Source organism: Cyclopterus lumpus, chromosome 2, assembly GCF_009769545.1.
Source record: "Cyclopterus lumpus isolate fCycLum1 chromosome 2, fCycLum1.pri, whole genome shotgun sequence".
Lineage (NCBI taxonomy): Eukaryota > Metazoa > Chordata > Actinopteri > Perciformes > Cyclopteridae > Cyclopterus > Cyclopterus lumpus.
The window spans coordinates 818121-830808 of NC_046967.1; the positions used below are offsets into that span (position 1 = coordinate 818121).

A 12688-nucleotide genomic window follows, 5' to 3' on the forward strand; every position below is an offset into this window, starting at 1 on the left:
AACCGCTCTTAGTCTGGGCTCTCCCCCGAGACCTGTTTGCCTTGGGAGACCCTACCAGGGGCTGATGCCCCGGACAACATAGCTCCCAGGATCACTGAGCCACTCAAACTCCTCCACCACGTTAAGGTGGCGATTCATAGGAGGAGGATAATTATCTGGAGGATTCTTGTGTCTGGGAATAAAGGAGTATTCAACAGACACAGAACTAACAGAATGTCTCCTGTATTTAATATATTAGTATTAGAAGTACCTTCATATGTACTTGATTGCAGTATTTGAGTACATGTGTTGTTACTTTCCAGTATTAGAATCACTAATGCAGAATCATATTATAGTAGTATTACTGTGTTCCTTACTTTAATGTTGGAGCTGGTAAAGGTTATTTTAAATACTTTATATACTGCTGGTAGTTGTATCTGTAATAATACATCATTTATTAGTTGAAGCATGAAAGTAAATGTACTCCTAAAGACGCGTTTTAAAAGAGAACTTCTGTCATCAGATTTATTTTGCACAGCTGCAGCGCCCTCTGCAGGACAAGCTCATTATCACAACACTAAATACTGTATAAATACTGTATATACATGTATACTGTATGAATACTCTATGTATACTGTATGAAAACTGTTTGTATACTGTATGAATACTGTTTATATACTGTATGAATACTGTTTATATACTGTTTATATACTGTATAAATACTGTATATATACTGTATAAATACTGTATATATACTGTATGAATACTGTTTATATACTGTATAAATACTGTTTATATACTGTATGAATACTGTATGAATACTGTATGAATACTGTTTATATACTGTATAAATACTGTTTATATACTGTATGAATACTGTATGAATACTGTTTATATACTGTATAAATACATTTCTGGTTAAAGATATTTGGCTTGGACATAAGCAGGTTTGAATGAATGCAGAACTATTTTTTCATTCTAATTATTCTTCAAATGACTAATTCAAGGTAAATATTCTAATTTGAGATATTCTTCTGTATTCATAGCTTTATACAGATTATTTGACAAAAAGAGCAGTAATAGATGCAAAGTCTCAATAATTCAGATTTATTAAAGATCATTAAACAACATCTAATATTTAAAAACACACCTTTCTTTAATTAAACTGACAGAATACACCTTCATTATCAATATTAAAATACCTATAACATATATCCTGTAACAGATCCCACGAGTGACGCTTTTAAATACTGTTTGAAGAACATCTGAAAGTTAAAATAAATAAATCTCCCAGTTTGAAAAGTATCTTAAATCTATTCGTATTGTTGTCTTAGTTTGAAGGGACAGGAAGTCAGTGTTTGATACTGAACACAAACAAACAAACAAACAAACATCACGTGTAAACAAAGTGCAGAGGTGTCAGTTATATTAAATTATTAAATTAATAAAATCAGTTTTATTAATGTGAAGACGACATTTTGTGCTTAAACAAACACATTTTGTTCCTTTACATTAAATTGTGATTTAAATGTTATTATATTCTTTGGTTCTGCCTCGATTACACGTTTACTTCTTAGAAAAAGCAAAACAATTAGTCCCTAAATATATTTTACAACAAACAAATAAAAACTTTCCGATCCAGATATTCGTTCCCCGGAGAGAATTAAAGTACATTTATATTTAATTGTGTTTTTGTTCCTACCTTCTGAACAATCCGCTGATTATTATAATAATTAATTGATTCATGAAACATAAAAGTATCGCAGAGCAAAAGAATTTATCAACAAATTATGTAAAACCACGAAAAGTGACGAATTTCACAAGCTGGAAACTTCACATTTTGGGTGTTTTTGCTTTAAAAAACTAAACTGGATGAATCGATCCTGATTGTGATCGATTGATAACTCTCCGTTGGCTCCTCGTTGCTACGCGTTGCTACGCGTTACACAAACCATAAGGTATCCGTGCTCCGCAGTTCCCCGTCCGACCACCAGGGGCCGTCAGAACGTGACGAAGTTGGCGGGGAAGGTGCCGACGCGCCCGTCGGCCAGCTGCCCCTCCCACCAGTCGTACTCCGAGTCCGTCTTGGTGATGACGGTGATGCGGTCGCCGGGCGCGAAGCTCAGGTCGCCGGGCTGCTGCCCCGCGAACAGGTGCGTCGCCGTGACGACGAGCTGCCCGCTGGCCCGGCCCACTGGTGATGCTCTATCTGGGACGGACAAAAAAGAGTTGTTATTAATGACACTTTATTTAATAGTTTAAGATTTTAAGAACGAGATTTGTGGTAGTGAGACTCCTGTTATCGATTATTAGCTAATCGTTTAATTTATTAATTATCTTGGTTTTCTTTGGTTTTCCTAAACTTCAGTACTTCTGGTATTATCTGGTATTATATCTGGTATTATCTGGTATCTTTTGAAGACAGACTCAGATTTAGGAACTCTTGACATTTTAGACCAACAAATTAATATAAAACAACATATCCGATTATCAATGATGAAAACTATTGATTGTTGCAGCTCGAAAAGACGATCATAAAATAACTTTAATAACAATAATATCAACCTCCTGTACTTCTAAGTCTTGTTTTATTACACCAGTAGTTCCAGCTATGGCCACTAGAGAGCTCTGCAGCCTCATAATGCGCACACACACACACACACACACACACACACACACTACAGAGACACACACAACCACACCCACAGAGACACACACAACCACAGACACACACAACCAATGTCACACACACACTCACACAACCACAGACACACCCACAGAGACACACACAACCAATGTCACACACACACACACACACACACACACACACTACAGAGACACACTCAGAGAGACACACACAACCAATGTCACACACACACACACACACACACACACAAACACTACAGAGACACACCCACACACAACCACAGACACACCCACAGAGACACACACAACCAATGTCACACACACACACACACACACACACTACAGAGACACACCCAGAGAGACACACACAACCAATGTCACACACACACACACACACACACTACAGAGACACACCCACAGAGACACACACAACCAATGTCACACACACACACACACACACACACACACACACACACACTACAGAGACACACCCAGAGAGACACACACAACCAATGTCACACACACACACACACACGAAATGTGAAGTAGGGAAAGGAAATAGAAGGAAGGAAAGGAAGGGAGTAGTGGAGGAAACAAAGAGGGGTAGAGTGAAAGAAGGAGATAGTGAAGGAAAGGAAGGAGAAGTACATAAGGAGGAAAAGGCTAAAAGAAACTGTAATGTCGTGGAGGAAAGGAGGGATTAATGAAGGAAAGGAGGAAGTAAAGAAGGAAGGAAGGAGGCAGAGAAGGCAAGAAGAAGGTAAAGAAGTTAATGAGGAGGTGGTGAGCGACAGTAGGTGAAGGAAAGAAGGAAGTAGATCAATAAAAGGCAGATAAGAAATAAAAAAGGACCCTAGGAAGTGAAGGAAACGAGGGGTTAGAAAAGGAAAGGAAGATAAAGGACAGGAAGTGGAGGATAAAGGTTGCTCTCACATATCTTATGAGTTCTAATGTCACTAACAACGTTTATTGGATTTATCTGTGATATTAAAATAGTCCATCATCACTTCTGGTCCTGAGGGTCTATGGCCCCCCACCATAGAGTCAATGGGGAGAAACGGTAACAGAGCGACACTCAGCATCATGGTCACATGACTGAAGGCTAAGAAAGACAATATAGAAGGAAATATGGAAGTAAAAAAGGAGATGAGGAGGTAGTGAGAAATAAAATTAGAGGGTTAGGAAACAAATATGAATGCAAGGAAGGAAAAGAGAATGTGAAGAAAATTAGAAAAGGAATGAAGTGAAGGAAAGGAGGTGAAGCAGAGAGGAAAGAAAGAAGGAGAAAGTGAGGTAAAAGAGTGGGTAAACAAGGAAAGGAAGGAAGGAAAGGAGGCAAAGGGAAAGACAGTGAAGGAAAGAAGGAAGGAAATGAGGTGATATTGAAGGAAAGTTAGTTGTGATGGAAAGGTAAGAAGGACATAGAGAAGGAAACGGAGCAATAAAGAAATGAGGAAATAAAACAGGGAAAGGAGAAGATCGTGGGTAAGATTAGGGGGTAGGAAGGGACAGCAGGTCAAAGGAGATAAGATGGTAGTTAAGGAAAGGAGGTGGCGGGAAGGCTAGAAGGAAGTATAAAAGGACACGAGGAGGTGACTCAGTTAAACTCACCAGAAGTCTCAGATTTATAGACGGAGACGCTCGGGTAGAGGCTGTTTTTAGCCGTGTTGGTTGGCGGTTGCTGGTAAGTAGCTGGCGGTTGCAGGTAGGCGGCTGTCGGTTGCTGGTAAGTAGCTGTCGGTTGCTGGTAAGTAGCTGTCGGTTGCTGGTAAGCAGCTGGCGGTTGCTGGTAAGTAGCTGGCGGTTGCTGGTAAGCAGCTGGCGGTTGCTGGTAAGCAGCTGGCGGTTGCTGGTAAGCAGCTGGCGGTTGCTGGTAGGCGGCTGGCGGTTGCTGGTAAGTGCTTGCTGGTCTCGACAACGGAGCTGGAGGTCTGGATGGAGCAAAAGACGACTGGAGAGAGAGAAATATTATTCATAACTACTCACAAATTGTACTTTTAATTATTCTCTATAATTGTCCCAATAAAATAATCTTGCCACTTCAACACTTCCCCGTTCCGTCCACCATGTGTGAACTCGTAGACGACCTTTGGGTCAAGCCGTATACGACAGGTGATATTTACCTTTGTATTCATATTCTTGCTGGTCCAGTCGGTGGTGTAGGCCTCAGTGTAGGCGTCCAGGATGTGGTAGAGGTCGTAGCATTCTGGCGGCGGATCCACATCGCCGTTCAGAATGGCCGATGCTCGGATGTCTCTTAAGTAGAACCTTTGGGCCACACATGAACTCCCATATTCAATAACTATATTCATGTCCACATGAAGAGCGTTTCAAATGAAGGTCGGTTGCTGTTCATACTTGCGGTTGGTTTCTTTGCGTTCGATGAGACCAGATCCTTCTAGAGAAATACCAGCAAACAAACCTCTGGATCTACAGTAGGTGAAGACCGCCGTCGTGCTGCGAATCGCTACGTCAGCCTCCAAATTCCTGAGCAATAGAAAGATAAAGGATGCCGTTACCCCTCTGTTACTGGAACAACGAAAGACGAGGACTCCTAAATACATAACCCTCCACAGTACAGCCTTTTTAATACTCCAACAATGTTGAGTGCAATGATAGTGGATGTCACAAACTGCTGATGTTCTGAGGCGTTCCACAGGGCAGGATCCTGGGTTCTCCATTATTTTGTATTTATATGTTTCGGAGTGTCCTTCTACTCGTTTAGAAAGCTTGCAATAGACAACTACATTCATATTTGCATTGTGATTCAAGGAGTTAAATTACAATTGCATTATTTTTTGTAATGTTTCATATCGTCGCTTTAGATTTCTCCCTAGCGTCGCTTTGATGTAGTTCAACTAGTGATTGGCAGCTTGGCTGTTGTTTCAAAGAAGCATCCTTTTGTTTTATAGGTGTTTCTGGAAAGATGAAATAAGGTTCTGCCATTCCTGGCCTGTAAATCGACTCATGTACTTGTCAAAATAGTTTTGGAGAAAATAACAGGACATACACACACACACACACACACACACCTTCTAGTTTTAAAATGTAACTGTATATATATATACACACACACACACACACACACACATACATACATGTGTATATACACTACCGTTCAGAAGTTTGGGGTCACCCAGACAATTTTGTGTTTTCCATGAAAACTCACACTTTTATTTATCAAATGAGTTGCAAAATGAATAGAAAATATAGTCAAGACATTGACAAGGTCAGCAATAATGATTTATATTTGAAATATTCATTTTGTTGTTTAAACTTTGCTTTCATCAAATAATGCTCCATTTGCAGCAGTTTTATAGCTTCTCTCACTAGCATTACTGTTTTCAGCTATGCTAACATAATTGCACAATGGTTTTCAAGGGTTTTCTAATCATCATTAGTCTTCTAAGAACACAATGTACCATTAGAACACTGGAGTGATAGTTGTGGAAATGGGCCTCTATACACCTCTGTAGATATTTCATTAAAAACCAGACGTTTCCACCTAGAATAGTCAATTACCACATTAACAATGTATAGAGTGTATTTCTGATTAATTTAATGTTATCTTCATTGAAGAAAACAGTGCTTTTCTTTGAAAAATAAGGACATTTCTAAGTGACCCCAAACTTTTGAACGGTAGTGTGTGTGTATATATATATATATATATATATATATATATATATATATAGAAGCGCTCTGTCAAAATGTGATAATTCACAATTCTAGGTACGTGAGGGTACTCACCGGCCCCGGGGTCCCACAGCGACGGTGCAGTTCCCGCCCAGCGTCAGGTTTCCTCCCTTTGTGAAGGCCTCGACGGCCCTCCGGTGGTTCAGGATGATCACCAGGTCGGACACCTGGGGAGGAAAGTTACACTACGTTATGAATCAGCAGTTACAGTGATGGCCTTCTTCTTCTTTCCTTCAATAACGAAAAATGCCAAAATGTGTCATTTACATTTGAAATAGTTTAGAAGAAGAATGTAAAGGTTCACTGAGCACCTTTCAAGTTCAATCTTTTGAAATAAAAAGGTCACCTCCACCCCGATCTCGAAGCCTCCTCCCAGGCCGGCGATGCCGATGGCAGACGGTGCTGACCAGCCTGAACACAAACAGTAAACATATCAGATACGTTTCAGATAAATCCAGAAGCATTCATAGCAATCTTCACAGAAAGTCGATTCCCCCCTCAGGGTCCCAATTATCCAGATAATACGGCTCCACACTATTTAGCCAATCAAATGAATGTGTTTTTTTCTGGCTTTATGTTTTTAATCCATGTAAAACACTTTGTAAGAAGGGGGAACTTTCCCCGAAACAAAGACCGTTCCTGTGCTGCCTTTATTCACACTGATAGAATCTATACAGCAAATTAATAAATATCAGGAATTCATCGGCGTGGTTTTTCTTGGTGCCGGTGGTTTCAGATCTGATCAGACTGCCCCTTTAATCTGAACAAACAACTAAATGCCCTGCAGAGCAGCAGAGTCCGGCCTGTGTGACCCTCGTGGGGTTTTTGGCACAACAAAACTCGGCACAATCCCCCACCGCCGGCGGCGTAAATTATCATCATGCTGAGACATCAGATGACTGCAAGCCACGGGGAGATCTGAGGGAGTTTTATCTCCGTTACCATGGCAAAGCTAAAGGTCCCAAAAAAATAAAGGGAACGTGAAGGAAGAGCATGAACATGACTCACTGCCTGATGGCTTTCCACCACAAAGACCACAACAACCTCCTCCCAGACCTACAGGACCTAAACAACCACTAAAACCACCCCAAAGACCATTACAACCTCCCCCAGACCTAGAGGACCAGGACCTAAACAACTACTAGAACCTAGATGTCCTCACTAGAACACTAGTCATTCTTTAGCTCAGTGGTGGAGACCTAAAGTCATGTGACCGTGGTGGAGTTCCTTTTACACTTCAAACATCACTAAAGTTCATTAGTGAAGATTATCTTGATGAACTAAAGCCATCATTATTGTCTGTAATGATCTAATGGGAGAATCCTATTGGCTGCTAGTGGAGGGACCCGTGATGATGACTTCCTGTTGGCCCACATAAAGATGTCCTCCCTGTGCATCACTGCTCAGCGACCAGTAGAAGCTTCGATTAGGGTCTCACGTCTGTCGGCCAGTCTGGCGATGACGATGCCGCTGCCTCCTCTGGCGGTGATCATGAAGCCGGCCTTGACGACGGAGATGATGGCCAGACCCTGGGCCTTGGCTATCACATGAGCTGCAACGCACAAAAACACCACAATCAGATGTCTCTTCATATTCTAACGCAGGCGGGGTGATGAAAGGAGTGGACGGGCGCTTTCTCACCGGGGATGAGTTTGTCCGGCCCGTTCCTGTGGGTGATTTCGGTGAAGTCTCTCAGGATCTTGGCGGCTTTCTTCGCCTCGGACTTCAGGTTGGAGGGTATCGGGTTACTCACTGCAAAACACACAAATTACACAGTTTACTTAAACGTTAACAGCTCATTCAGAGGAGTCACAGAACTCGTCAATGAACTCATTGTTGGCTTTACTTCGCGTCTTTTTATCTGAATCTGCGGTGGAGACTTTTTTAGAAGGCTCTGAATGGGAGTTTGTTTTGTTTGTCCCTGGACTCTGAAGCATACTGGTTAATGAAAGCAGATATATTTGTTGTTTTAGCCTCCAACACTCACCCATCTGTTCTTGCGTGTTAATGTCGTTCAGCTCTCATTTCAATAGATTGGCAAGAAGCAACTCTTTCCTTTCAGATCTGGTGTATTGGAACGGTCCGAAGACGCATCTCGCTCTCTCATCAGATACCAGCAGCGATGGAGAGAACGCCGGTTTACCAAAAACCTTTTCCCACCGCACCCTTCAGACCCGGAATCAGAGCCCGACTGCAGAATCGGAGCTACGCCGCTAATACAACTATTCTTTTGTCTGGTTATTGTGAAGTCCGGCTTCCTGGAGGTCAACAGATGCACTGAAGAACAGCTTTGTTGGCCGAGGATGTTGTTGTGTCATGTGTCAGGAATGTGCTGCTGTCGGCAGACTGGTCTGTGCTGTCTGACTCCACTGATACGGTCTGGGGCTCCGACAGCACAAACCGGTTCTCATGGTCTTCATGTATGTTCTATGCTACTATGAGGAACTTCTGTTGGTCTTTGAGGAGGTTCTAGTCATCATTCCAGAGGTTCTAATGGTCTTCATGCATGTTCTATTCAACTATGAGGAGTTTCTGTTGGTCTTTGAGGAGGTTCTAGTCCTCATTCAGGAGGGTCTAATGGTCTTTAAGTATGTTGTATTCAACTATGGAGGAACTTGTGGTGGTCTTTGAGGAGGTTTTAGTCATATTGAGGGGTTCTAATGGTCTTGATGCATGTTCTATTCATCATTGAGGTTTTAATGGTCTTCATGTATGTTCTATTCAACTATGAGGAGTTTCGGTTGGTCTTTGAGGAGATTATAGTAGTCTTTATCGTCTATGAGGAGGTTGTCTTGGATAAAGAGGTTCTGATGTTCTTTCAGGCGGTTCTAGTTTCTACAATAGTCAGATGTGAAGATTCAAAGTGCTCCAAAATGTCTCCAAAGTAAGTGTAGTGGCCATTTGTCCAATAAATCAAAAAACCTGAATGATTAAACAATCCTGCTTGTCAATAAAATAACTAAATACTAATATCAAATCAATAGCTCCAACAGTAAGAGCTTCCTCATATGTGGAAGTGATGAAGGATCAGGGTTCTAGGGAGTCGGCGTTCCTGAGCTGGAGGAGGATTGGTGGAGTCTTTAAACACCTCGTCATGTGATGCGGTGACTCAGTCGTGAAGCAGCTGATGAGCTCATTGAGGTGGAACAGGTTCTATGAAGTCATTGAAACCAGTTTAATTGACGTCAATCATTTGATTGTTGACAGCAGCTCCCACGTAAACAAAGAACTCACAACAAACCCCTAAACATCAAGTCTCCAACAAACCTCCAACATCTTAACTAGAACCTTTTCAAAAAACAACTGAGTAAAACCAACATAACCACAGGCAAAGATGACAAGAACCTCCCCCACTAGAACCACAAGGACATGCCATAAATAACTAGAACCTCCCCCACTAGAACCACAAGGACATCCGATAAATGACAAGAACCTCCCCCATAGAACCACAAGGACATGCCATAAATAACTAGAACCTCCCCCACTAGAACCACAAAGACATCCCATAAATTAAAAAAACCTTCCCCACTAGAAAATCCCATAAATTACTAGAACCTCCTCATATTTTACTAGAATATAAAAGACACCTAGAACCTCTATGAAAAAGACAACTCACACCTCCTCCTAAATGACTAGAACCGCCTTAATGTGGACCTCATGAAACACACTAAAAATAGTACCATTAGGACTCCATTAAGAACACTGGAACCTCTTCACACATCACTAGACCCTAAACGCCACTAAGGACACCTTTAAGACCACTAGAACCTGCTAAAAATAATAAATAACCTCTTCCACCAATAGAACCCCTTAAAGATGACTAGAACCACTGCAACAGTTCTTACCTCCTCAGAGAAACCTCCCAATGATGACTAGAACTTTGTTACAGACATGACACTAGAGCCTGCTCAGACGCAAGAACCACTTTAAATACCACGAGGACTTCCTTGGAGAACACTACAACCTGGCCACAGAATGTAGAACCTAAAGGACTTTTTCGCAAACCTTGCATAAATTACTTCAACCTCAGAATGCTTTTCAGTTATGACGAGAAATGTACATCCAGAAGAATCTCCTTAAAGACCACTAGACCCTGCTCAGTCAGAAGAACCTCCTTAAAGACCACTAGACCCTGGTCACCCAGAAGAACCTCCTTAAAGACAACAAGACCCTGCTCAGTCAGAAGAACCTCCTGAAAGACAACAAGACCCTGCTCAGCCAGAAGAACCTCCTTAAAGACCACAAGACCCTGGTCACCCAGAAGAACCTCCTTAAAGACCACAAGACCCTGATCAGTCAGAAGAACCTCCTTAAAGACCACGAGACCCTGGACACCCAGAAGAACCTCCTTAAAGACCACAAGACCCTGCTCAGCCAGAAGAACCTCCTTAAAGACCACAAGACCCTGGTCACCCAGAAGAACCTCCTTAAAGACCACAAGACCCTGATCAGTCAGAAGAACCTCCTTAAAGACCACGAGACCCTGGACACCCAGAAGAACCTCCTTAAAGACCACTAGACCCTACTCAGCCAGAAGAACCTCCTTAAAGAAAACTAGACCCTGCTCAGCCAGAAGAACCTCCTTAAAGACCACTAGAACCTTTAAAGGCCACCCCTACTGGAACCATCACATCACCTGACATTAATTACCACTGTGTTTTAAGTAAATCTCCATCCAGCTATTTTTACAGACTAAAAAACACATCCGGAAGACTGTGGTGGGAGAACACAAGTAGACACAGAACAGGTAGAGACAGACAGGTAGAGACAGAACAGGTAGAGACAGACAGGTAGAGACAGAACAGGTAGAGACAGAACAGGTAGAGACAGAACAGGTAGAGACAGACAGGTAGAGACAGAACAGGTAGAGACAGAACAGGTAGAGACAGAACAGGTAGAGACAGACAGGTAGAGACAGAACAGGTAGAGACAGAACAGGTAGAGACAGAACAGGTAGAGACAGAACAGGTAGAGACAGAACAGGTAGAGACAGACAGGTAGAGACAGAACAGGTAGAGACAGAACAAGTAGAGACAGAACAGGTAGAGACAGACAGGTAGAGACAGAACAGGTAGAGACAGACAGGTAGAGACAGAACAGGTAGAGACAGAACAAGTAGAGACAGAACAGGTAGAGACAGACAGGTAGAGACAGACAGGTAGAGACAGAACAGGTAGAGACAGACAAGTAGACACAGAACAGGTAGAGACAGACAGGTAGAGACAGAACAGGTAGAGACAGACAGGTAGAGACAGAACAGGTAGAGACAGAACAGGTAGAGACAGAACAGGTAGAGACAGAACAGGTAGAGACAGACAGGTAGAGACAGAACAGGTAGAGACAGAACAAGTAGAGACAGAACAGGTAGAGACAGACAGGTAGAGACAGACAGGTAGAGACAGAACAGGTAGAGACAGAACAAGTAGAGACAGAACAGGTAGAGACAGACAGGTAGAGACAGACAGGTAGAGACAGAACAGGTAGAGACAGACAAGTAGACACAGAACAGGTAGAGACAGACAGGTAGAGACAGAACAGGTAGAGACAGACAGGTAGAGACAAAACAGGTAGAGACAGACAGGTAGAGACAGAACAGGTAGAGACAGAACAGGTAGAGACAGACAGGTAGAGACAGAACAGGTAGAGACAGAACAGGTAGAGACAGACAGGTAGAGACAGACAGGTAGAGACAGAACAGGTAGAGACAGACAGGTAGAGACAGAACAGGTAGAGACAGACAGGTAGAGACAGAACAGGTAGAGACAGACAAGTAGAGACAGACAGGTAGAGACAGAACAGGTAGAGACAGACAAGTAGACACAGAACAGGTAGAGACAGAACAGGTACACAGACAGGTACACAGACAGGTACACAGACAGGTACACAGACAGGTACACAGACAGGTACACAGCTACTAGAACTGGTAACATACAAACAACTTACTTGTCCTTCTTGTCCTGTTTGCTCTCTCTGGTTGGACACCTGCCGACAGGTGATCTGCGCGAGCCTCTCTTTTCTCTTTACTTCCGCCTCACCTGATTCCCCTCACAACCCCTCGGGCCGCCGGAAACCACACACACGCACAGACACAGACACAAACAGACACGCGCACGCACGTCACGTGATAGCAGAAGACTCGAGCCCACCTGTGCAGGTGAAGGTACTTCTTTAATTTAGTGACGTCACACCGGTGACGAGGAATAAACTAATAAACTGTCCGCGAGGACAGCCCCTGACTGAAAGGTGTTGGACCAGCTGGGCGCGCTCTCGTGCGCGTTCCCGATGGCAGGAACTTTGAGCCCTCAGTTCAGTCTCTCAGGCACGCTAATAGTTGGATTAATTGATTTGTGTGTTTTTTAAATTGTTTCAG

The 12688-nt window shown here is 42.7% G+C and overlaps 1 protein-coding gene across 2 annotated transcripts; it reads right to left on the bottom strand.

Moving 5' to 3' along the window:
* Positions 1–1840: 1840 nt before the first annotated feature.
* sh3yl1 (SH3 and SYLF domain containing 1) lies at positions 1841–12474 on the bottom strand. Of its 2 annotated transcripts, none has more exons than XM_034549250.1 (9): positions 12262–12474; positions 7960–8070; positions 7757–7870; positions 6665–6729; positions 6373–6485; positions 4984–5112; positions 4749–4893; positions 4237–4576; positions 1841–2188 (listed from the first exon to the last, which is right to left on the bottom strand). In XM_034549250.1, coding segments are annotated over exons 1-9 (1227 nt in total). In that variant the 5' UTR covers positions 12263–12474; the 3' UTR covers positions 1841–1979. The 2 variants fall into 2 exon arrangements, with proteins under 2 accessions (XP_034405141.1, XP_034405133.1); XM_034549242.1 differs by lacking the exon at positions 12262–12474 and adding an exon at positions 8306–10130.
* Positions 12475–12688: the final 214 nt, after the last annotated feature.

Bases quoted from the DNA above. Each gene is read 5' to 3' on its own strand.
- sh3yl1 (XM_034549242.1), bottom strand. The intron at 4,894-4,983 runs GTATGAACAGCA...TGTGGCCCAAAG, and splicing joins CGCAAAGAAACCAACCGCAA to GTTCTACTTAAGAGACATCC. The intron at 2,189-4,236 runs GTGAGTTTAACT...TGTCCGTCCCAG, and splicing joins CTATAAATCTGAGACTTCTG to ATAGAGCATCACCAGTGGGC.